Source organism: Anguilla anguilla, chromosome 3, assembly GCF_013347855.1.
Source record: "Anguilla anguilla isolate fAngAng1 chromosome 3, fAngAng1.pri, whole genome shotgun sequence".
Taxonomy (NCBI): domain Eukaryota; kingdom Metazoa; phylum Chordata; class Actinopteri; order Anguilliformes; family Anguillidae; genus Anguilla; species Anguilla anguilla.
In genome coordinates, this window is record NC_049203.1 from 39,675,045 (window position 1) to 39,700,257 (window position 25,213).

The 25,213-nt window shown below is 40.7% G+C and overlaps 1 protein-coding gene across 1 annotated transcript; it reads left to right on the plus strand.

Annotated features, from left to right (window-relative positions):
* The first annotated feature begins 2,891 nt into the window (after nt 1-2,891).
* LOC118222625 (E3 ubiquitin-protein ligase MARCH4-like) lies at nt 2,892-24,160 on the plus strand. Its single transcript, XM_035408350.1, has 4 exons — nt 2,892-4,813; nt 15,026-15,181; nt 15,927-16,119; nt 20,394-24,160. The coding sequence occupies exons 1-4, from the start codon at nt 4,319-4,321 to the stop codon at nt 20,834-20,836; spliced, it is 1,287 nt and encodes a 428-aa protein (XP_035264241.1). The 5' UTR covers nt 2,892-4,318; the 3' UTR covers nt 20,837-24,160.
* The last annotated feature ends 1,053 nt before the right edge of the window (nt 24,161-25,213 follow it).

The window sequence follows — 25,213 nt, forward strand, 5'->3', positions numbered from 1 at the left end:
TAGGGGGCTAGACCCCCCCATAGGTACACATGCTATTAGAGACATTTTTTGGCTCATTCAAAATAATTTGCAAACCCATGTTCCAACCTTTCTTCAAGCTGCTAAACACAACCGTAAACTTGCCTCAACCCTCAGACTTACCGTTTTACCCTAACCCTAATTGAAGACATAGGTACCTTTGAAAATTTAAATTAATCTGTGCTTTCGACACTTCTTGCTGGTTTTAGCTGATCGACCAGCTGTTCACCAGCTGACCATCCTATAGTCAGTTAGTCTACCAGTTTGGCCACCAGCTTAACTCTGCCAGCTTTGATCAGCCACAGACCATCTTTTACCAGCTTAGAATCCCAGTTTGCCTTAGCTGGAATTTACAGCACAGAAAAACAAACACATTAATTGCTTTCTGGTTTTGGTTTTTTGGGATTACCTACTGCAAGGTGAAGGTGAAATGTAAAAACAGAGCAATGGAAAATGAAAAAATGACCCATTTTTTCATTTTTACCAATGTAACAGATTAATAAGCAAATTAACAAATGAGACACAGACCTGGATACCTTTCCAAATATCTGAAAAGAAGCTAATCGGAAAAATTCAGTGATATATAGTGTCAAATTATTTAATTTCTTCTTTATTTTAACAGGTAAGCTCACATATCAAATATAATTTTACTAAGGAGGTTTTACTAAGAGGACAAAATACAATCACTTAACAGTTTCTTAAAAACAAACGTACATCAGTACAATAATGTATAATATGTTCATACAAAGCCCATACATTGATCTCCTTCTGCATTGTGTTTTGCATGCTACTTCTTAATATTTTGCACCTTTAATTAAACTCATCTGGGCTAAAACCTGAAAGGCTTTTGTGGTTTGATAAAAACCTAAACACTTTTTGTGTCCTTAATTAAATTCATCTTGGATAAGACCAGTTAAGCAGTATGCCTGTTATTGTGGAGGGAACTGTGATGTGTTATCACTGCTGAGAATGCAGAAAATGGGGAGAATAAAACATGCCCTGTTTATTATTGAGGGCTAAAGGTTTAAATGCACAGCAGTATATAGCTCAGTACTGTAAAACTTTGTGTGTAAGGACTACTTTTTTCTTTTGGTTCCTATAAGTCACCTGTCATTCATCCATTATCTATACCCGCTTATTCCTGCGCGGGGTCACGGAGCCTATCCCAGCATGAATTTGGCGAGAGGCAGGAGTATACCCTGGACGGGTTGCCAATCTATCACTGGGCACACACACCATTCACTCACACACTCGTACCTATGGGGAATTTAGAGTCTCCAATTAGCCTAACCTGCATGCCTTTGGACTGTGGGAGGAAACCCACATGGACACGGGGACAACATGCTAACTCCACACAGAAAAGCCCAGGCATGATTTTGAGATTAAATCACAGGGAGAATGGAGACAGAAAGAAATAGACCTGTGCAATCACCATGCCCAGAGAGAGAATTAATTCAAGGCAGAGAAGAGTCGAACAGGGAGAGAGGAGGGATAATTGGGATAAATATATGACTCCATGTTTCTCAACTAGTTTTTATTTTTATTTTTAGGCAGCAACATTGCTTAATCGTTAGGGAACTGAGCTTGTTACTCCAGGGCTGTGGGTTCAATTCTTAGCTGGGATGCTGCCATTGTACCCTTGGGAAAGATACTTAATCTGAAGTGCTCCACAAATTGTCCAGCTGCATAAATGGACTGTATGTAAAGAATGCAGGCTCTGTAAGTTCGATAACGGTGTCTGCTAAAATGTCCAAGAAAGTTAGCATTGATAGACAGGGGTTGAGTGTTATGTTTCGAATGCATTTTTTTTTTGGCAACCCTGTCAAATGAACTTTGATTTTCTCAAAGTACAAGTGAGCCAACATTCGGAAAATTAATTCCCAACACAAGCTAAATCCCTGGTGCTAAAATGGTCTTAAGGAATAAAGAAAAAATTATTGTTTATGAAGAAAGCATATCCCAGCAAACATATTTAAGAAGATAGCAAGGATGAAAGGGTGATTTAAGTCTTGTGGCCAGCAACTCTGCATTGGTGCTATGAAAATACAGTCTAATCAGGGATTTGAATAGGTTGGGATAGGTTGAACCGTATCGCTGAAGAATAGAGAACAGATCTAGAGTATGGGGAAACCAAGAAATGCCAGATCAGAAGAGCTAATTACTCACCATCTTCGCAGATTTTGTCTTCAGCGTAGGCATTTCAAAATGATTAAATACTGGGTTAATAAGGATACTGGATGTACATCTGGGAAAACATCTGATATATGAAATACAGTATGTAGTCTGATATGAAAAGCGATGCAGGTATCAGCTGCTACTGTATTGATTATAGAGGACAGAGGAGAGTGGATTTATGTGTGGGAATGTGTCTCCTAATCTGACCGATTACACCATTAGCCTCAGTGATTTCAGAAATCACTCGCTGGCTCAGTAATGTAGCTATGCAGGCATCATAATGGAGGGAAATGTCCAAGATTTAAAAATTTTTTACTGTTAATCTGCAAAGAAGACTTCCTGCAACTGCAAAAGTGAACGGACATAATTGCAATACGCGAGAACCCCATCTCCATAAACCTCTCCATGCTTTTCATTTGAATCATAATTTCTTTGGAGAATGCTGACCAGTTGACTTCTGAATAATCTGTGTTTACATTATACAATTATACATGTTCAGATTGTGAATATAATTTTATTCGTCAAAAAAATCGTTTATATGTTCTGAAAAATCATAACCGAGTCAGGAGTTTTAGCATTTCAGGTGTCGTTTGAAACTGAAAATTGTAAATAAACGTAACATGATGAATGTCTCTGTGCTGCCGAGGTCCTCCATAACACGCTCGCCCCCTCTTGCATCACTCCTGGGCTGTGACGCGCCCGTGCTTGGGAGCTGTCCCAGGAATAATGGTGCTGGAACTGAACTGCTGCACCAGCCAGCAACCGCTAACCACACAAAACAGAGCCACAATCAACACGAGCTCTTTAGGGCAGTCACAAATACCGACTGGACCACTACAGGATCGGAATTATGGATACACCAGTAGTATCTTGTCCTTTAAAAATCTGAATTTTATTATCAGACAGAGAATGTTATGTTTAAAATTTTCGTACGCCCAGGAAACCCACAGTAGCACGACGTTAACTGCAGCGGAACTGGTTTTGATGCAATAGTTCATTACGGACCCTCAAAACATATTAAATTGTTTTAAATATAAATACAAACTGCGATGTAAAAATGAAGAAAATAACGACGACTTGGATCGCCGAGTTCAAAGGAGGCAGTCACGGAGCCGAAAGCAATTGGACATCTCACCACAGAGAACTGGACTTAGGGGCTGGATTGGTCAGCCGGTGAGCGATCGTATCGTCGACAGGTTTAATTGAAAATCATACTTGGATCGTTTGAAAAAAATGACACCTTTGTACTATGTTTTACGCCTTCTTGTGTGCAACTGTTCTAATTACCTGGACTGTGCTACGTCCTGAAAAGAGCCACTAGAAAACGACCGTTACAAAATAACTGAAGATTGTTCCACCCGTGTTCGTGGGAAGACAAGACGCAAAAATAGGAAATAATAAAACAAAATCTGGAAAACAGAAGGTTGCATTCGGATTCCCGGATTAATACACTTTTGAAATCAAGGATTAATATGCATGACTCCAGGAAGACACGACATGCCTATGGGGACAGAGATTTTCAGAGTTGTGCTTTCCTAAACCTCAGTTTTTTGTTTGTTTGTTTTCTATGATTTAAATCGTATCCGTTTCAAAAACATTTAAATAATGCATTGTTGGTCAACACTGAAACATTTGCCTGGCACTTTTTTGCATTCAGCTATTTCCTTTACGGTAGTACAGTCCTAAAATATAAGTAGCTAGTCAGTTAAGCAAACCAAGTGGTTTATATATTGTTGAAATAACTGTATATAAACATATCTGTGCTGTTAAAAAGCATCTTTCACAAAGTACCGTATATGACAGGAATGCTCAGATCTATGAGATTTATCTGTAATGAGACACAGAAATGTGACACTGGTGTGTGTTTTGTTCGGGCAACCAACATTTTATTGAAACGGTTTCCCCAATCAAATTCAGAGCTTGTATTAACAGAAAACAAACTGTAGTTATGGAAGCACACAATCCAGTTGGATAAAATAAAACAAAATAACAAGCTGTCTGTAATTCTGTAGTTCACGTCTCACACGATTTTCATTAAAATAGCAAGTTGTTGGGTTCTAAACACATGCTGAACAAATCTAGATGACTTATATCTGTGTAAGTACATTGTAAACCAAAAGGTCACATGTTGTTGGCAGTTGGTGTCATTGTATGGTGCTGGGGATCGCTGACCAACAGACCGATGCTGCGCGGCCAGGGCATGCTGAAAGGCCGCTGTCGCGTCTTGTTCAGTGACCTGAAGGTTTTCCTGCTCAGGCCACCAGCACCGTCAGCACCACCACCTACATTAATCCCCATGAACGGACAAAACACGGACGGCCATGCCAACGGAGTCGCGGGAACCGGCAGCTTTGCCGACAATAACAATACACTCATAAGCGCCCCTCAACTGGAGGGTTCGACTGTGCCGCCAGCAAGGGGCGCTGTGGGGCCGGATGAGGTCAGGGCTGCGGAGGGGTGGCCTGTCACAGCGGCCGGGCAGCCTGGGACCCTAGATTGCAGCAGCTCTTCAGATGACTGTTCTAAAGAGAAGTCTGAGGAGCGCTTCTCCCTCACCAGTTGCACAGACAGCGGTTTTCGAACCCCCCTGTGTAGAATCTGCTTCCAGGGACCAGAGCAGGTATGTATTTGTACAAGTGTATGCATATGCAAATATGTGTGCCTGCGCACATGCCTGTTTGTTTGCTTGGTTGTATTATGCACACACATTTTTTGTATTTGCAGCCAGTACATGAGTCAAACCTCTGAGCATCACACAAGTCCACACCATATATAAAATTACACATTCACTTTATATAGTTTGATAGCTTATTTGCTAATGGCAAATTATTTGCAGTGTGGCAGATTTATCAATAAGTGGCCGGCTATTTTTGTGTGCAGCAAGTAGTTATACAGAAAATGTAGACATTTTTTTGTCCCAGATTAAACATTAAGACATCCTATTAAGCATTGGGAGGGCAGTAACATTGTCACTGATAGAGGACCTTTATTCCACTCTAACTGTAGACTATGCCCTGTTATTGAGTCTGTAATAACAGGACAGGTGTACATTCATGGTTTTCTTGTATCTTGATTTAGCCAGTGAAACTCAGAAAGACTTACACATGTCACATGACCATCTAATGGCATTACTTAATTACGTTTAAATAATATCAATGGGATCATTTCTACTTTTCAATATGCCATATTCAGCCAATAATTATCTGACAGTGAATCAGTGTCAACATTGTATAAACAACCCAATGAATACCATTCCAAAAGAAATCAATATTTTTTTAGTTCAGGCTGACACTTCAATACTACTATTGCCTGTGAATAAGTACGCCCTCAATAGCTATTATGTCAGCATGTGCATGAAACCACATTCAAGCAGGAGGTATTTTTAATGGCTATTTTGGCTGTTATATATTTCGAGTTAATGCTGGTGTGATCACGTTCACTTGTAATGTGAGCTTGGTCAGAATTTTCCCGTGTTCATGTAACGTGCAGTCATGATTCCATGCACGGACGCTGGTATGAATATTTTATCTCATCAAAAAGTTATTTAAGCCCTGGAGTATAACCAAGGCTTTAATCTCACTCCTCTGGGACTGCGGACCAGAATGTCACTGTCACAGTCATTTCATGTACTCTTCGACCTCCGGAAATCTGTGTTGAAGTTCATAAACCAGTATAGTGCACAGAAATTTGTATTTCATCATTTCAGAGATCATTTTATTGGCCAATCTATTTTTTTGTCTTTATGTTTCTGGAATACTTAAGACAGATGGACCCCTGGACCACAAAAAATATTATATTCTCAACAGATGTATCGGCAGCGATTGTACCAGTCACAAGGCCCTACTGCAGCCTGTAGTTCCAGTAGAATAAGAAGGACTACAAACACAAATGAACACATCAGGAGACTTGGCTCCTAGTTGATTTATACATTCCACAAAGGGCTATCAAATCCCTTTCAGAAAGGTACTGCTTTTGTGGATGCAGCTCACGTCCTAGAAATTACTTGCTTGAGAAAAGAAATAATGGCTTTCTTTTTGCCTCCCCTGCACATTTTCTGTAATTCCTAGGGTGAAAATCCATTAATGCAAAGAAGACTGCCAAAGGAAATAGACTAGACTAGAACGAGACTAGACAAGTCTAGTGTTGTTTCTCATACCACTCTGATCTGACGTACATTTCATATTGATTTTATTTTTGACCACATGGAACTCATGTGTTCACGAACTTACACTAAAAATGGCAGTCTTTGTTTTGCTGATATGAAATAATAAGTTTCAGTTTTGAATATTGTCCTGTTGGACATTGGAGTCCTCTAGGGCCGAACCCCCATAATGTTTCCCTTCCACAATCTTTCTAATGACAGTATTGAACCACAACCACAGATCCTGGATTGTCTGACATAGTTTCACGCAGATAGATACTGTATGTAGCTCTATCTGCAGGGAACATTATTCATATTCAGAAATAGGAGGTGCAAACGAGCGGAAGTGAAGTATAAATTAAAGGAAGGGAGGTGTGAATTTGAGGAAGTGACATGTGAATGTAGTTCGCTGTAAATGATATTAAGTCAGATAGGAATAGGAAGTAAGGTGTGAATGAGTGGAACTGTGATACAGTAAGTTGGGTACCCAAAAGCCCTCTGGTAAGACTGACTTCGGCCCTCTTCTCCCAGGCTATGATGGGTGCACCAGCACGTGGATCACTGTCTAAATTTGCTGACTGGCTTCCTAGTTGTCCCAGTCTAACCACAGGAACAGACAGTATGGTCATTTGTGGAAAGGGTCTTTTTTCCTTCTCGTGCAAACAGAAACAAACAATTGAGAATGTGGGACTATTTATCAGACGTTGGCCCGCAGATTCTAACATTCATTTGGTCGGATACCCACTGACTGTGAATATTTGCCAAGAGAGGTGAACAGTTACCGAGGGTAGTGTGGGGAAATTGTCACAGGCTGAGAAATGATTAATATGCCACGATACTGCAAGGGAACACATTTAACTTTGATTTGTTTCCTGAAAAACACGAGAGACAGTGCGCAACAAAAATCATCTTTATATTATGTCTTCTCGCACTCTGTGACAGTTCTATAGCTCACTGTACACATTGCCCTTTGGAAGATGGGTTCCCTATATCCCTCATGTCATTACATCACAGGTTTATTGCTTTCCCCTGCCCCCTTTTAATCATTTATTTGCTAAGCAGATGCCCTCATCCATAGTTGGTAAAACAATGGTAAATGTTATCAATTTACACTGCTGGATATTTTCTGAAGCAAATTAAGTTAGATGTGTTGCTCACAGAAACAACAGTAGGGTCTCATCTGGAATATAAGCATGTGACCTGCTGGTGGGCCTTCTCCAAGAGACACTGAATAACCTAGTCTCAGCTCAGCTATACACATAGCACTGTTGTTCACAAATAAACAAAAATGGTACAGTGTAGCAGTTGTCTGACTGGATGTATGTGGTTGTATGAGTTGTTTCTGTTGCAGTGAAACAGAATTCTGCGCTCTTGTGTTATGAAGTTAGGAAAGTTTGGAATCAGTGTGTCCCTCTCTAAAAAATTTTCCAGCATGGTTGCTAGTTTTGCAACACTGATTAGGGCAGGGTTAGAGAGCCACAGGAGGGCTAGTGCATATACAGCGTTCATCCTTCATCCTTGCGTTCCTACAATTTATGTAGGAACGCAAGAACAATCTTCAAGAACAGCAATCATTCATGAGCTTACTGAGAACTGTAGGTTAAATGTCAGATCAGTTTAATGATCGGACTGATTCAGTAATTCAAATGAAAACATATATGGCCCTCTTTCTCTTTTCTTTCTCTTCTCCTAGAATAGAGAGTGATTCAAAAGCAAGATTTTAGCCCGCAGTTTAGAGAAGCACATGATAAATCTGATTCCTGTGCTGTTCTCACATTGTACCAAGCAACGAGAACTGATTAAATTCATTCTTACCAGTGGAAGTGCGGATAAATCCTGAAACATGCCTTCTTACGCCAAGGTCAATGGCAGAAAATGTTAATCAGAGACCATTCTGTTTTTAACCCTGCTTTGTTCTGTCGCTCATTGTTGAGGTAACTAAGCCTTATTGAAAGTCCCAGCAGGACAGATGATGACATCATACTCAATAGGAGAAGAGGGACTCAGTCCTATAACCTGCTACTGATTGGCATCCCACTGTGAACAGTGCTGAGAGTAAAATCTTTGTTGAGCACATATGCATTTTAATGTGGCCATTTGACTTATGGTCAAGGGTGAAGTTAAATTGAATTGCAGTTTCGAAACACTGTTGAATTGTAGCTGTATTGGAATGAAAAGTAATTTTTTAAATTTTCATTATATTCCAGTCATTACAAAAACCTAAATGCCACTGTTGCATGTGACAGTCCAGCAGTCATTAGCACTGTTTATTTTCCAGGATGTTGGGGATTTTATTTTTAAACACAAACTAACAGAAACCATAAGGTGAAAAATCCCACTGTTGCTCCTTTAAGACGACTTACAAGCTTTTATGTGATCCATCTCCTCGTCCCCATTGTGTGTTGTGGATTCAGTGTCAGGGCGCTCCGGGAGGTCCCCGGGGACTGTGTGACAGTCACGTCCGGCTAAGCGGCATGTCCAGCACTTTTGGTCTCAGATGCTGGAGCTCCATTAAGAGGTGGAGGTGGAAAGGTGGCTTCTCCCCAGGTGCTGGTGATTAGGAAGTAGGTGACAGTGACACAGCTGAATGACGCCTTTCAGCTGTCTCCCTGCATGGGTGCCTGGAAGCGCCATTGCTACTGCAGGGCAGGATTCCAGGGAGGGTTGCACAGCATCGTCCATCACCGTAACACACCAGGTCTCCCTGCCCCTCCCCCCCACCCGCCGCAGCTTAGAATCAAGACAATGACTTCAGGTGGTCGAGACCCCATTTAGCCCAAACAGGAATACCTTATAGCGCGAGAGACCAAATGCTGTAGCCTCATTGGACAGGGACACTAGTCTAATAGTCTTTTGTAATGCCCAAAGTCAATGTAAACTGGAACATCACGGATTTACTTAATGAGCTCATTTGCCCTTGGCATGGGATGGCTTTCGATAGCAGACACAGCCTTTAATTCACCATAAAATGTTGCCATTCTGTCATGATTTGGCACCAGGACAATGGGACTGCCCTACGCACTTCACAATAATATACGATTCAAGCATTTTTCAGACTTTGGTATAGATCGCGTGCTTGCATGCCTCAGGGATTCCATAGGATTGCAGGCTTACAGTGACGCTCGGTGTCATGCGGAGATAACCTCTGGGTCATGGATAATACATGTGTTTTTTTTTCATTTTGTTTTACCAGCTCTTGGGCTTGCTGACCTTCTGGGGGCCTAGTTCTGCCCCACAGGTGACCAGGTCACTGGATAGCTTGCAGAATGTTTCGAAGTACAGGGTAGAAAAATGTTTCCCTAGGCACCAGCTGACATGATGGATTTGGTCTCTTCCACGGCCTGATAATTGCGCGCAGTAATTGACTGGCTTCATTTGTTGTCTTACCCCATATGACCCCAGGTAGCCAAGAACTCAGCCGTCAGTAGTAGAACTGGCCCTTTATCCGTGGGAGGGTGCAGGGTTGTGCCATGTGGTTATAGGTACGCTCAATCTTGTGTTCCCATGCAATTAGCATGACTCATCTGGTGATATGTTTCACTTGAGTCCCGTGCTGTGCTGGCTCTGTCTCCCACACTTTCATACCGATGTCCATGAGGCCTCATGATTGGGAAAGTAGTGGAGTGTGAACTGTAAGAACCCTGTGGATGCCTGTGGCACTTTTCTAAAGACAGTAAGTGATCCCAGTCAATAGTGCCTTCACTCACGACTTGCTTCAGCGTATGTTTTAAAGGGGACATTAAGCACTCAGTAATATGACTCTGGTCCAGGTGATTTTTATCTTAAAGAAGATATGGCTCTGCACTCAAGAGAGAATCCAAGACAGGTCCTTTTGTATTGCCTTGGGATGCTCAAATGATTATTACTATGTTATGACTGGCCTTCATCCTATAATAGCAATATTATTTTTGCCTGTAAATTTCTTGATTGTGCATCCCCTTCATTACAAAAACAGGAGTAAAGTTCTTGTTTTTGTTCTGGATTAATTCAAGAGCTAAGCTGGGACACACTCCTGTTTGGACATTCAATTGGCATTTTGCTGATGAGCCCTCCTTTTCTGAATCTAGAAATTACTTAACAAATGACTTTGGGCGGCTGCTGGGTAGCGCATTCGGTTAAGGCTCCGAGCTGTGGTGCATTAATGAGCGGTCTCAGATCAGAGTCTGGACTGTATCAGTGCTGACTGCCGCTGGTAGCTTTTTGGGGTCGGGAAATATAGAATAGATAGGACAAGATGGGAAAGAGTGGAATGGAAATAAGGGTGGAGGTGGACTGGGGGGACTGGATGTATTATTTTATAAGAAATGGATGTTTTATTTCTCATTTTGTTTCTCTATTTGTATATATGCTTCTCATGGAATTAAATAACATTTTTGCTGAATTCAATATTTTGTTCCATTCTATGTCAAATGGTTTATTAGTAACAAATATAAACCTTGATTGAAATTCTAATTCAGATTTGTCCCCAACCTTGCCTAGACCATTATTTCTTATAATTACTGTTCCTCTTCATTCCTGTGGGTTTCTCCTCACTGTATATCATTTGTTACTTTCAACTGCCAAGGAAAAATGACTGTCTCTAGAGGAAACACACTGTGTGACCATAAGCACTACTGACATGTTGTACTCTGGGAGATAGAACAGCCTTTTCAAATGAGTACTGTAGGTCTTTGTCCGCCTTGTTAATTATCTCAGCAGTGATGCATTGAAACTGCTGCTCTCACAGCTGAAGAGCCGCTGTTTCACAAATGAGGCAGTCTAAAATGTATTTGTCAGTCTGTACCACGATTCCTCACTTCGAAGAGGTACAGCCCATACCGGTCTAAACTGGTTTTAAACTGCATCCCTCAGTTTTCATGTGAATGTCCATCCGGTGTATAACCTGTCACATGCCGCTTGGTTATCATATCAAGTGGTGACAGTTCATGCCAGGTAGATTCTGGCCAGATGCTGATGGGTGAGGTGGCACATGGTGCCAGGGACCTGATTATGAAACCTGAGGGAGGCAGGGTCATAGCAGTAGCTGAATGGAGTCATGTGTCATGATCAGGGCAGAGCTACTCAAACACTCAGAGAATCAGGTGGAGACGATAGATCAGAGCAGTCATTCTCCGGTGATGGGGACTCTGGCCTGGTTATTGAGTGGTTCTCCATTGTTTCTGCAGTACTGAAGAGTAAGTACTACACAGGAAAAATATCCAGTGTTAATTCAACACTTACAGTAATAGAAAACATTTGGGACCACATTCCAGAGTGGGACCATATGTTATCTGATAAGAGTTGAATTAACACTGGACATTATGCTGCGTATATGCCACTCCTATCCCCCTTCTCTCCACACACACGCGCGTGCGCACACACACACACATTTTATATTCGCACAACATCCTTCCTATGCACTACTCTCCACCCCTAATCCCCATAATCACACAAAATACGTCATTCTGTTTTGTGTGAAGACAGAAAATTCACTGTCCTGTGAATTTTGTGTCTTGCTGAGTGTACAACTGTATGCATTTTATTGGTTTGTTCATGTAGTTTGTCTTATCTGTATCTATCTGTATGTGTGTATTTGTATGTTGTGTACAGTGCCATGAAAATGTATTTGCCCATTTCTTGATTTTTCTATTAATATATATGTGTCACACTGAATGGTTTCAGATCTTTAGACAAAATGTAATATTAGACAAAGGGAAATTGAGTACACACAAAACAAATTTTTTGAATTAATATTTCATAATTTTTTTTGCAATAGAAAAAAATTTCTTCAAGGGTGCAGTGACAACTCATCCAGGAAGTCACAAAAGATCCAAAGATCCTTAACAGAGGCCTCACTAGCCTCTGCTAAGATCATGACTCACAATAAGACAGAGACTGGGAAAATATTGGATTCATGGGGGAGCAGCAAGGTGGAAACCACCACTAACCAAGAGAAACATCAATGTTTACCTCACATGTGCAAGAAAATAACCAGGATGATCCCTGAGCCTTTTGGGATAATGTTCTAAGGACAGATGAGTCAAAAGTGGAACTTTTTGGGTGACATGGCTCCCATTATGTCTGGCATAAAGCAAATACAGCATTTCACAGTAAGAACATCATACCAGCAGTCAAACATGGTGGTGGTAGTGTGATGGTGTGGGGATGCTTTGCTGCCTTGGGACCTGGATGGCTTGCCATTATTGAAGGAACAATGAATGCTGCTTTGTGCCAGGAAATTCTTAAGGAGAATGTCATCTGAATGGCTGAAAAGAAACAAAACCCGATGAACCCGATAGAGATGCCGTGAGCAGGATCTGAAACAAGCAGTTCATGCTTGAAAACCTACCAATTTGTCTGAATTAAAGCAGTTCTGCTAAGATGGGTCATAGGATATCAAGTTATAGGAAGTGTGTGGTTGCAGTTATTGCTGCTAAAAGTGGTTATTAAGTTTAAGGGGGGCAATTACTTTTTCACATGGCTGATATGGGTGTTTGATAACTTTTGTCATTAAATAAATAAAATAATAATTTGAAAAAATGTGTTTTGTGTTTAGTCAGGTTTCCTTCATCTAAAATAAAATATTTATTGACAATTATTGACAAATATGCAATAATACAGGAAATCAGGAAGGGCGGAAATACTTTTCCATGGCACTGTATGTGTTTCTGTGTGTGTGAGTGTGTGTGTGCGTGCGTCCAGGTGTCTGTTGGTATGTGTTTTTGAGGCATGTAACAGGTCATTTCAAATTGCAATTCCCGGTGTATACCTTTGATTGAACAGTAGTTTTGGTGTTAGACGTCTTACAATGTGCCTGCCGATAATCCAAACAGTAGGGGAACTTTGCCAACTGAGGCATCTTCAAATTCTTACACTGAAGCAATAAACAAAACACTGGCCTGTCATAACTGGACAATCTGTTGCCTTTTGGTTGAGTAAAACCAACGTGATGTTGGAAATTTCATATTGCTTCTTTCAATCTTGCGTGTGTCATACAGCCAGAGATGAATGAGATGGCCCATGAATTCTTCAGCACCTCTCCACAGCGGTGTAATGGGTCTGCTCTCTTGCCAGTCAATAACGCTGCTGCATTATCAATATGACCAGCTGAAAGAGAAAAAAACTGCCAGAAAGAGCAGGAATTTGATTAACATTGGATTGCTCCAGAGTTCACATTGCTCCAGAAAAAATCACAGCATTCCAAAGGCCTGCTATATGAAAAGACAAGGCTATCCTGGTAACATTTTATTTGATAATTAACTTATAACACCTTCATGCTCATGTCATAAGAAATTCATAATGCTTCATGACATGTGTCATTACACAACAATGGCCATACTGTGAATGGTCATAAATGTTGACAATCTGAATCTGCCAACCAGAGGTCAATAGCCTTTTTTCACCAGCGGCACGCCTGTGATACAATGATCCCAGTTGCACCACCCCAGTCAGCTATGTTGATAGAGTAATTACTGCAAATTATGCACAGACTTTGAATGAGTGACTGGGATATTTACAAGTGGCACTTACATTTTCGATACAGTTTGATTGGTTTGGAGTGCAAACAGTTGTTTAAAATGTACAGGGCATGTACAGTGGGAAATAATCTGTTATTACATTTACCCCAAATAAAAACAGTGAAATATACAAATGATATTAATAATAATAGTTGGCAGCAAAGGTGTATTAAATATGATTAATGAAACAAAAGTGATGAAAGGCATACACGCAGTTCAAATGAAAATTCAAGGATCTAAATTCTATGGTTGAATTTTATAATGTTCAGTTGTGCTTCTGTTTTTGATTTGTGATGCTTGGTGTAAGCTTGGCCATATGAAAAGACACATCTTTGTGTATGTACAGAGTTGTTTACAATGAAGTATTGTTTTGCCTTTTGAGTGGTCTGTCAAAAAGAGTACAAACTGATTTGCAGACATCACTGTTACCCCAATGTCACAGACATTGTTACCACTTTAAAAGACTGAAAATGAGGACAAATGTGGAAATCATGCTTTAATATGCTGCATTTTTGAATTGTATAAATATGTACTATCACTGTGCAAGTCAATGCTGCGTTTTTATGTGTTTGTTTGTCAGTGTTTAAAAAAACAGATTGCTCTCTTTCTGGTGTTGATTTGAATTTAAATTTAAATATCAACAATGTTGTGCAAAACAATGTTATTCAGTGCTTGGCAGTAATGATTCTCTCAGTCTCTCTCAATGTCTCTGTATCTATCTTGTTCTATCTGTGGTGTGTGTGTGTGTGTGTGTGTGTGTGTGGATGTCCGTGTGGATGTGTGCGTATGTGTGTGTGTGTATGTGTGTGTGGTGGTGGGGGGAGGGGGGGGTTATGTCTGTGTGTATGCTTGTGTATGTGTGTGTGTGTGTGTGTCTGCCATCATCGCTCGCTGGTCCCAAATCTTAGTTGGGACTTTAGCCATCATGTGTGTGGAATATGGAAATGCATCGGTGCAGGATGGTGGCAGAAGAGCATGTCCTATAGTGCTTAGACATGGTGAGATTGAGGAGCATAGCAGAGCTTTCCGGCTTCACTGAACCATGAGTCTGACAGGGCACATGTCTTAGTTCCAGCACACTGCTAAGCAGCTGTGGGTGTTAAAGTGAATTTCAATATTGGGCTGCAAAAAGTATGTCATTCTCAAAGACAAAAGAGGTAACATAGATTAAGGAGTTTCCTGCGTGTACCTGCAGGGGGAGCTGTTGAGCCCGTGCCGCTGCAGCGGGTCGGTGCGCTGCACTCACCAGCCCTGCCTCATCAAGTGGATCAGCGAGAGGGGCTCCTGGACCTGCGAGCTCTGCAGCTACAAGTACCAGGTCATCGCCATCAGCACCAAGAACCCGCTGCAGGTGAGCCAGCATGCTCCACAACCGCCTCAGTGTCTGGGGTGAAGGGCCCCACCAAGGGCCCCTACAAGGCCAACAGAGAATTATACACTAAAACCTCAATATAGAAATTTACCTTCAATAATGACCAATATAATGACTGTATAGTAGTGACTATAGATATGACTTTGGCACAAGAAGTTCGTCATAAGTACAAGTGAAATAAAAAAGTGAAATGAAAAATTAGATGTATTATACTGTAGTTAATCTAAGCGTCTTGGAGAACTGGCAGGCTGTGTGGCACAGACCATGGGATGGCAAAACTCTTCAGCTGCCTGCAAATCCGCCAGTGCGCTTGGGGGTTTAATCTCCTGCCATGGCACTTTCTGCATTGTGATCCCATCTTTATCTGTAACCCTCTTTGCTTTCCTCCTGTCTAAGTAAAGCAAAAATGATGAAAGGAGGCTGGACTGTGTGCTTTCCTTTTAAAAAAAAAAAAGCCTTTTGGAAAACTATGGTTGTCTTATGTACCCAGACTTTGCCCTTTCATAATAAAAACAAATTATTGCTCATAGAACCACTTCTCATTCGAAACACTGCTTGCGAAAAACTGAGGGATGTCACTCAAGCATTTCAATAATGACCCCGGGTTAATAACAGCAGTTGGCTGCTGATGAGTTTTTGGGATAGCTGTCTTGTCGCCTGTCTGCGTAAGCGCTGGCTGGTGATTGCTGTTCGAACCGGCCTGTGTTTGTCTGACCCCGCGCAGTGGCAGGCCATCTCTCTGACGGTTATCGAGAAGGTCCAGATCACGGCGGCCATCTTGGGCTCTCTCTTCCTCATCGCCAGCATCTCCTGGCTGATCTGGTCGTCCCTCAGCCCCTCGGCCAAGTGGCAGCGGCAGGACCTGCTCTTCCAGATCTGCTACGGCATGTACGGCTTCATGGACGTGGTCTGCATCGGTGAGTCTGCCAGCGCTGTGCTGCGAAGACTACTTTCTAAATTAATTTTTTTATTTAACCTTCATTTAACCAGGTAAACCCCATTGAGATCGAAATGTCTCTTGGAAGGTAATGTAATGTAATGGAAGGGAAACCTGACATAAAACACAAAGTTGCACAACATGACAGTTGACAAACACGCTACACGTTACAGATATCAAATGGGGAATGAGACGGTAATGTGACAGTAGTTTAAAAGCTGAGCAGAGGTTAAAAGCATACTTCAGTCACAGAGTCATGAATTACATGTTTAAAGTCAGCAATTGAAAGTAATCTGTCAAGATTTTTTTGCCAATTGTTCCAACCGTAAGGTGTAAAATACCTATGAGCCAGGACTTAACCAGGAGTCACTAAGAGGCTGGAGTTTCACAACCTAAGCTGTTGCACCTTTGAGAAATGCCCTGATGTGTACATATAAGTAGAACGTACGCTATGGGAAATCACCCAGGATAAGGCTGTTTGCCTATAAAATTTCCATCCAATAAGGCTGTTTGCTGAGAGGATCTACATACAATACGACTAAACCCGCTACATGAGAACCTTGGAGAAAATGCTCATCTGAATTGCCTGTGTCTTTTGTATAGGATCGGATTAAATAAGATGTGGTCTGATATTTTCTTTAGTTCCACACCCATGGTTGCAGAGAGACTGAGATGCCGCCAGCATTCTGTGACAGTAATAAGCTATTCAGAATCTCATAAAAACTAAAAAAGGTATCAGTCTGAACCGAGCTTTCTGATTGGATAGAGCATGTGGAACAGGCCTGCATTCGACATTCCTGTGGCTCTAAGTTGTACATCCACGTTTATGTAACACACTTACTCCTCTGTATCTTTGATCATCCATTTTCAGCTACTATTCTAAGTGGCTATATGTAGCATTGCAATCTCACAGAAGTCTTAAACTGTAAGTTATATAACAGCAATCCAAGTACAGCATATGTATAGAAGGAAGTTACCATTATATTACCATATAGATTGAATTCTCACTCGATCTTTAAGTTAATTGCAAGATTGCTGGAAAAAGTATGGGGAAAGAAAAAAAAATTGTCTCCTTGTGCATTATACGCATCACTGGAACTTAGGATGCATATAATTTTGATTAATTAATACGACTCAGTACATCCAACCAAACACTTATTTTCTTAGAGTACCATCCAGGGTGCCTCCTTGGTTCAGCCTAGTGATTTAGTTGTCGAATTAATACAAATGCAAATGCATTGGAACTTTCTTTGCCCTGTCTGGGGTGAAGAGGCCCAAATAAATGTTTCTAATGCCTTACCATTTTGCACAATTAGTTAAGTAGCAGCTCTCTATATGGAATCTTTCCTCAATACAGAACTTGTACTGAGTAAACTGTGTCCTACAATTACTGCAAATAGGGCTGTGCTATATGCTTCTTAGTTTAGGGTAGAGTCATTGCCTCTCTTTAGCACTATGTGCTGTGGGTTGTGCATTTATGTGGAGTGATTGGGTAAATTTCGAATGAATGAATGAATCATTCCAATCACATTACCGAATGTATCGAATCTTTCCTCAACACAGAACTTCCTGAGTAAACTGTCTCCTACAATTACTGCAAATAGGGTTGTGCTATAGGCTTCTTGGTTTAGGGTAGAGCCATCTGCTCCTTTAGCTCAACGTGCTGTGGGTTGTACAGTTACGTGGAGTGATTGGGGACATGTCAAATGAATCAAATGATCATTCCAATCACATGACCCAAATTCAGGGAATAACATGCTTCATATTTTTCAGTAGGAATTCCACAGAATACAATTCCTGGAAATGTTCATTTGGAGTGCAATGGAAGCCATTCTCCCAGTGAGAGCCCACCATGATTAAATCACGTAGACACAGGTATCAATGAAAGGAATTAAAAGTTTTACCTGTACGCGACAGTGTCACAGCTCCCTATGAGAGGGGAACAAAGTACCAGTCTGGCGGAGCACAGAGGAAAGCCCATGAAGGAAATCACTGAGATTAAAAAAAAAAAAACACTGAACAAAAAGCAGAGGGTAATGTGAATAATGACTGTCATCACTGAAAAGCTTTTCGCACGGTGCTGTAATATGAGATTCTGAGCCGACTACCATGAACCTGGTCAGGGGCTTATCAAAGCAAATTATAAATGTGGAATAAATGTTCTCAAATTCATAGCACTCGTGTAATATGTCAGTCAAAATGCTAATGGATCCTGAACCTTGTCTGTTAACCTCTCTGAAAAGGCAGAGATGGTAAGTGGATTCAATAATTGGTGTCAGGATGGTATATTCCTACTGCCTGAGTTGTCGGAAAAAAATCAATCTTATACCTTCTTACCTAGACGTATACATTTTTTTACACCGAGGCATATTCTAAATGTGTTCGTTATTTTTGACTTATGTGTGCAATAAATTTTTAATGAAATGCGTTGTTTCGATCCTGGATGCTGACTGCCCGAGACGCTGGTTGTAAATCCGATACGGTAACAGTTATTCAAATAGGCTGTTTGTAAACAGTATCACCACACGCACAAACTATTACTTACCAAATAAAATTAGAGACTAAATAATATTGTGCCATAAATTAATTGTTTCTATGCATTATAATTGTTTTATAAAAGCAATATGGCACTCTGCTTTGCGTTGTGCCTGACAACTCCCCTGCAGCAGCGACTGTATTCACGATACAGCATTGCCTCTCATGCCGTATTGCTTTAATAAACCACACTGGCAAAGCTAGACACTCTACTGAAGGGTGGACTTATGCATTGGGTTGCAGTCTTCTGATGTTCTACTGCCACATGATGGATATTGAGAGAGAGGAAAACCATCTCCAAACATGTTAAATTATCATTATTTATATAATAATTGTATAAGCTGGGTGCTTATTATGTAAATGTATGCATATACAGTGGAACCTGTAAGCTATAAAACACAAGGAATTAAGGTTTTTCAGAACTCTGATGTTTCTATGGAAATTTATGTGGCTTTAAAATGGTCTCTAGAAAATGGAGCATCGCGTAGTTCTGGCAGGCCACGAGAGTCATGCGCTCCGGCTAAGTCAGCTGATGGGTGAGCTGAGTGATGTTCACCTATCACAGTACATTCACATGACAGGGTGGTCTACTTGAACAGCCCCCCTCTACTCATCCGGCTGCTCCTCCTGCATGCAAGCTTACTGCACGTTGCTTTGTAAATCCACCACCCCAGCTTCATCCCTGTGTTAAGAATTTGCATTGCTGTGGATCTGTTCTGTGTGTACCCTTCTAGGGGGGTTTGGCTGCTGGCCTCCCGGCCTTATCCACGCGGGCTGCGTGGTTGGCGGGAGAGCTCCAAAACTGAGCCATACCGCCAAACATAACTGCATTGACTTTATTGTCAATAAAGATCTTACTTTGATGACAGTGGTCCTGACTGAAATGACTGAAATGGAGGACTGAAAGTATCATGAAAACAGGGCCCATAGTCAGCAGTGTGTTTTGGTGAGGGTTATGAGTTTTCTCAATATATTTTTCTTCCTGCAGTTCATTCAAGATCCAGTAAATCTGAACACATAACAAGATAATTTACTGTGAGTAAGTGAGGATTAATTATAAAGCGATCAATGATAATGTATATGGTGCTATCAAGCAAATGCATCTATTTACTGTTATAGCTTTAATCTGAGGATTCAGACAATGGAAGACACTACATCTGAGTAAGCACCGGACTTGGGCAGCGGCTGTCAGTGGACATTTTGTTCTTATTAATATGAAAAATATCACATATCACCAACTGGAAAATCATGTAATGTAACTGTCAAGATTATATTTATTAATGCTACATTATAGCCAATGCTTCTGAATGAAATTGACAAATATATGTCAATAACCATGAGGAGGGCTCTGAATCATTAAATGACCTGCTTTCTATGCATTCAGTTTATCGGAATAAAAGCATGTGGATGAGCACAGATCGCTCTTCCTCTTGACTGAAAGCATTAATTTGAACTTGCAATCACGATATGAGTGCAGGAAGAAAATGGCAGCGGGATAGCACAGTAAGTAGCTGTAAGTGTAATATGAAAGAGGATATAATGTTGCAGTAAATAACTGCATGTCATCCGAAGGGAGATGGAGTGTCATAGTTAACTAATGTAAGTGTCATATAAATGGCCTGAGATATAGTACTTGGTCTTGAAAGATTGGTTGCTGAGGCAACGTGTGGAACTGTGTGGCTGCTGTGCATCTGACTGCAGGCCTCTGTGTTTCTCCAGCCCTCATCTTCCATGAAGGCCCCTCTGTGTTCCGAATTTTTAACCGCTGGCAGGCCGTCAACCAGCAGTGGAAGGTGCTCAACTACGACAAGATTATGGACAACGAGGACCAGAAGCCTGGTGCCTGCCCCAGGACCCTCTCTATCCCTGCCCAGGGGGACAGTGGTCAGGCAGGAGCGGCGGTCTCCCCTTCCTCCTCGTCTCTCATGGCTGCGGTGGCCGCCACCGCGCCCGTTAGCACAGCAACCCCCGCGGCGGCGGCTACCACAACACCGGGCCTCACGACCCAGGACTCCTCGGACCAGAGCAACGGGCCCTCCCTGCCCGATCACCACTGTGCGTACAACATCCTCCACCTGCTCAGCAACCTGAGGCAGCAGGAGCCGCGCGGCCAGCCCAGCAACAGCAACCGAGAGCTGGTGATGAGGGTGACTACAGTCTGAGGATTGATTTTGAGGCCTTATTATCTCAGCGGTGTGGGAGACACTAAATCAGAGCCGAAATGATGCACAACAACAACCCTTCCATATCCGAATGGGATGCCCTTGAGGCCAGGCCACACATCAATTCTGTGGCAGAGTCTTGAGACAAAACAGGGGTGTGGGTGATGTATGGATGTTTTATGGCTTTAACATTTTGACAGTGACAAAATAAAAATGAAGGTTCAGAACATTTTGATATTACCGTGACTGGAGGTATTTGTTCAAAACTTTTCATAAGTTTCGCGAGTTGTTCAAGGAAGCTGACGTGTTGGGGTACACAAACTCCAATTCTGTACTTATGTTTGTATCACTACGCGTGTTACAAAGCTACAACGCAAAACAATGTTTCAGGGATCCAAATAATTCAGGTTTTAGTTTTCAGAAGGGGCTGTCTGTGGTCATTGACTTGTGCATAATGGCTGTTCTCTTGTTCTCTTTGCTCTGTGTGATTCGCTGTACAGACCTCACTCTCTGAACTGCTCCCTCCAGTGTGATTTTCAGCCACCTGTGCCATTTTGTTCAATCGTAAGAGTTTCGTCGGACCATCCAAAGAGTCCAGTGATAAGAGTATGTGTACTGTTCATCTCCTGAAAACACCTTAATTGTCCTTGAACTGCATGTTAATTCACCAGCAGTGGATTCTTCCATTCTTCATTTCTGACATACTTTTTCAAGTACTTCTATCCAGAGTGAAAAGCCATAGAATTTCTGGAAATATCTTTTTTTCATTACTTTTGCAACGCGTTTATAGGATGGACTTGTAATTGTGTGTGTGTGTGTGTGTGTGTGTGTGTGTGTGTGTGTGCTCGTCTGTATTTGTGTGTGCATGTACGATGGTTCGGCCAATGGCAGATGCAGTGAGCCAGCGTCATCAATCAAAGCAGGTAAAAAGGCCTCCTTTTTTTAATCAAGAAATGGCTCCCCTGTTCTGCATTTCCCAAAAGTGACTGCATGCGCTGAACCGCTGTGCCAATCATAGATAAAGTAGTGGGGATTAGGAATGAGGGGCAGAGGGGATGTGTTGTTTGAGCAATAGCAGACTTCCTAGTCTGATCACAGCAGGCTCTGGGGAGGCGGAGATAAAAACAGAAGCCGTCAGGAGCGGTGATAAGTCTTTCAGAGCTCTGTGCAGCTCTGCCGTGGGTCAGCCAGCTGCTCTACCCGCTTTACTGCTTCTTTTAAAAGAGCCTCAACCCAGCCTTAATAGCGCCATCACCCCAAACTCCCCAACTCCCCTCTATTTTTGCAAGGTTCTGTTTACTGAGTTTTTTTTCTCTTTTTCAGAGATGTCACATGTTATGGAACAGCACATATTTGTGTGATGAATAATATACATTTACTGCCTATGTTGCAATGCCTCAGCACTTACACTATAATTTCTATGGGCAGAATCAAAGAAAAACACTGAATTCCCCTCTGCTTCCACATGCAGATGATTGATATCTCTGTTGAACTGTTGTCATCTGCCATTTTGGTTTGATATCTCTCTTGAAGTGTAGCCACCCAGCACTGCTTTTCTGTTAAACTACAACCACCTGCCATTACTGTCTGAAATCTGTTAAATAATGGCCACCTGCTCTACTAGTTTGATATCACTATTAAACTGTTGCCACACATCATTCCTATTTCATATTGCTCTTAAATTGTAACCACTCTGCATCCTGTTTTATTCTGTATCTGTTAAACTGTAGCCATGTGTGATCAATTTGATGTCTTAGTTAAACTGTAGCCACCTGCAATTTATTTTCAGCAACGCTTTATTTTATGGTGTCACATCAAGGAGGAATTATTATCTTTTTAATGACCAACTAGTTATTTATACATTAATAAATGCTAAAAGTGAATTGTTAATTTTAATAAATATTTTCTTAAACAACATTTAGTCAAACAATATTTCTCAAAACTGCAAACTTGCTGAATATTAGTTTCTAACAAGCTATTTACATGTAGCTAATAATGTATGAATAAGGAACTTGAATAAGATTAATGGACAGTTTAGTGTCTAAATAAGTAGCTATTGAGTCATTAAAAAGATCATAAAGTCATACTATGCAGGATTATTTAGCCTGTTTACAATCAACAAAGTCTCCCCCCTCCGTCTTCAACCCCACCCACTCACCCCTGAGTTCCTGATCGAGTCACAGGCATGCACATTCATTCAAAAATACCAGTAAATTTCTCCTGTCAATTACTGAGACTGGACATTACTTTTTTGGGACTGCGAGATGTACAAATAATTTGAAAACCAGACATACCAGTCAAAAAAATTGAATGTCTGACAACCTTAACTGGATAGCTAGAGGTAACATTACAGGTCCAACAGAAAACAAGACAACTCTACGTCGCTTTTCATCCCCTTGGCGAACTTCAGCTGATGCTTCTGAGGAAAAGCAATTCCAAGGTTAGCACTAGTATTTGAGGGGGCCCTATTGGCTTGTTTTATTGGCTTGTTTTTTTTTTTTTTTTGCTTTGCTGTATCTGAGCCAGTGACTACCTAGCTACCAACAAACTCCCCACTGCCCTGTAGCCACACCCACCCCTCCCCACACAGAAAAAAGATCAACGCCTAGAAATGTCCCAAACATATTTTATAGTAATACATAAGATGCACAAATTCGATGAAAGTGCAAAGGCAAAGATTGTCAGTGCATAATTTGTATGCCTTAGTATGGTTATTTTGTTATATTTTCTAGTTCAAAATCCTGCATAGTATGCCCTTAATTAGCCATAACAAGATTAATAATATGTGATCCTGAAAATGAAGTGTTTGCTATCTTAATGGACTACTATCCCCTCTACTGACTGATACTGTTAAAGAGCACTTACTGTAATCCAGTCATTTTATGAGGTGAATGAAATTTGTTAGATGTAGCTGTCAGATGTTGCACATCAGCCCTGGAAGAGCCATTGGCAAGGTTTGTGTTCTATGTGTCCAACTGAACATTTCCTGAGGTTGTTTTCTAATGATATTTTACTCTATTCAGAAATCATTAAATTAATTTAAAATTCGAACCATAAATACATATTGTTTTTATTATTATTATTATTATTATTATTATTATTATTATTATTATTATTATTATTATAAAAGGATGGAAGCAATTTTGCGCTCAAAAACTGAGTCATTATAGGTATTTGCTGTTCAACCGTATAAGGAGAGGGGAGGCTGCAGAAAGCACGTTCTTCATCCTTCTCTCTATTTTCAAGTCATCTATGATCAAATACGTTACTAAAAGTAATGGGCAAATTTATGGCATTTTAAAAATAAAGTTACCATTTATTTGGTTCAGTCTCTGCCTATATTTCTGCATTATGTTATTAATGTATAACATTTTTTTCGTATTCAATCAATTTGAATTTGTAATGAAAATAGTGGGAACACTGTACAGAATTTGACATCTCACTAATGTCTGGGCAAATGTGTTTTGCCATGACTAACACCCCCCTCCCTCATCCAAGTGTTTCATTTCATCCTCCTTGTAAACTGTACAAGGAGGATGAAACTGTGGACTAAATTTGCACAAGATTGGCATCACCAGAAACTGTGAATCTGAGATGCCTTGCAGCTCCTTAAATGTAGTCACATATACCTTCAACAAGCAACGTGGTGTTCATTTTAATTTAGACTTCAAAATGAATTGACCCCTCCAAAGATTAGACACTTCCTTATTTTAAGGAACTCATTGGATCCAGTCATGGTCAGATTGCAGAAATAAAATGTCACATCCAGCACATTCTTTTTAGTGGACATTCAAACTGACTATAAAGAAAAATAAAACATCATCTCTATATTGGAGATGGCATACTATGTTAAATATCATACAGTATCTATGAGGGTTGTTGATGTTTAAGGATAAAAAAACTGTTTTTTTTCAAGTACAAGTCATGAGAAAGGTTTAGTTTAGTTATGAAGTGTCTTGGCTGCTCAGAAATGTATACAATCTAAATTTTGTGTTTTAACATCAGTTTTTCACCGTTTTCTATACTATATCCTAAAATAATCATATACTGTCACAGATCATACAATGAACTCTATATCGTCTGGGACAAAGATGTTTTTTTTTTTTTCTCTCTGTACACCACAAGTTTTGATTTGTTTTAATGAACTTCTGAAATTTTAGTATCACTAGAAATTATCACAATTTTTAAGAAAACTTTTTTTTAAAAAGAAAAAAGAATTCTTTCTATTTTTCCCTCATTTTATTCCAGTTTGAACACAGTTAAACATGCTCCACACAATCATACTGTATAAGCTTTTTCATGTTTGGCTCAGAATTTTGGTGAGAAATATTGGGACATTGCTTGAATCCCCACTATGTCCTAATAATGCATTGACTT

Excerpts from the sequence above, each read along its gene's own strand:
- LOC118222625 (XM_035408350.1), top strand. The coding sequence starts at position 4,319 with ATGTTGTTGGCAGTTGGTGTCATTGTATGGTGCTGGGGATCGCTGACC. Across the intron at positions 4,814-15,025 it reads GCTTCCAGGGACCAGAGCAG|GGGGAGCTGTTGAGCCCGTG; the intron begins GTATGTATTTGT and ends GTGTACCTGCAG. Across the intron at positions 15,182-15,926 it reads GCACCAAGAACCCGCTGCAG|TGGCAGGCCATCTCTCTGAC; the intron begins GTGAGCCAGCAT and ends GACCCCGCGCAG.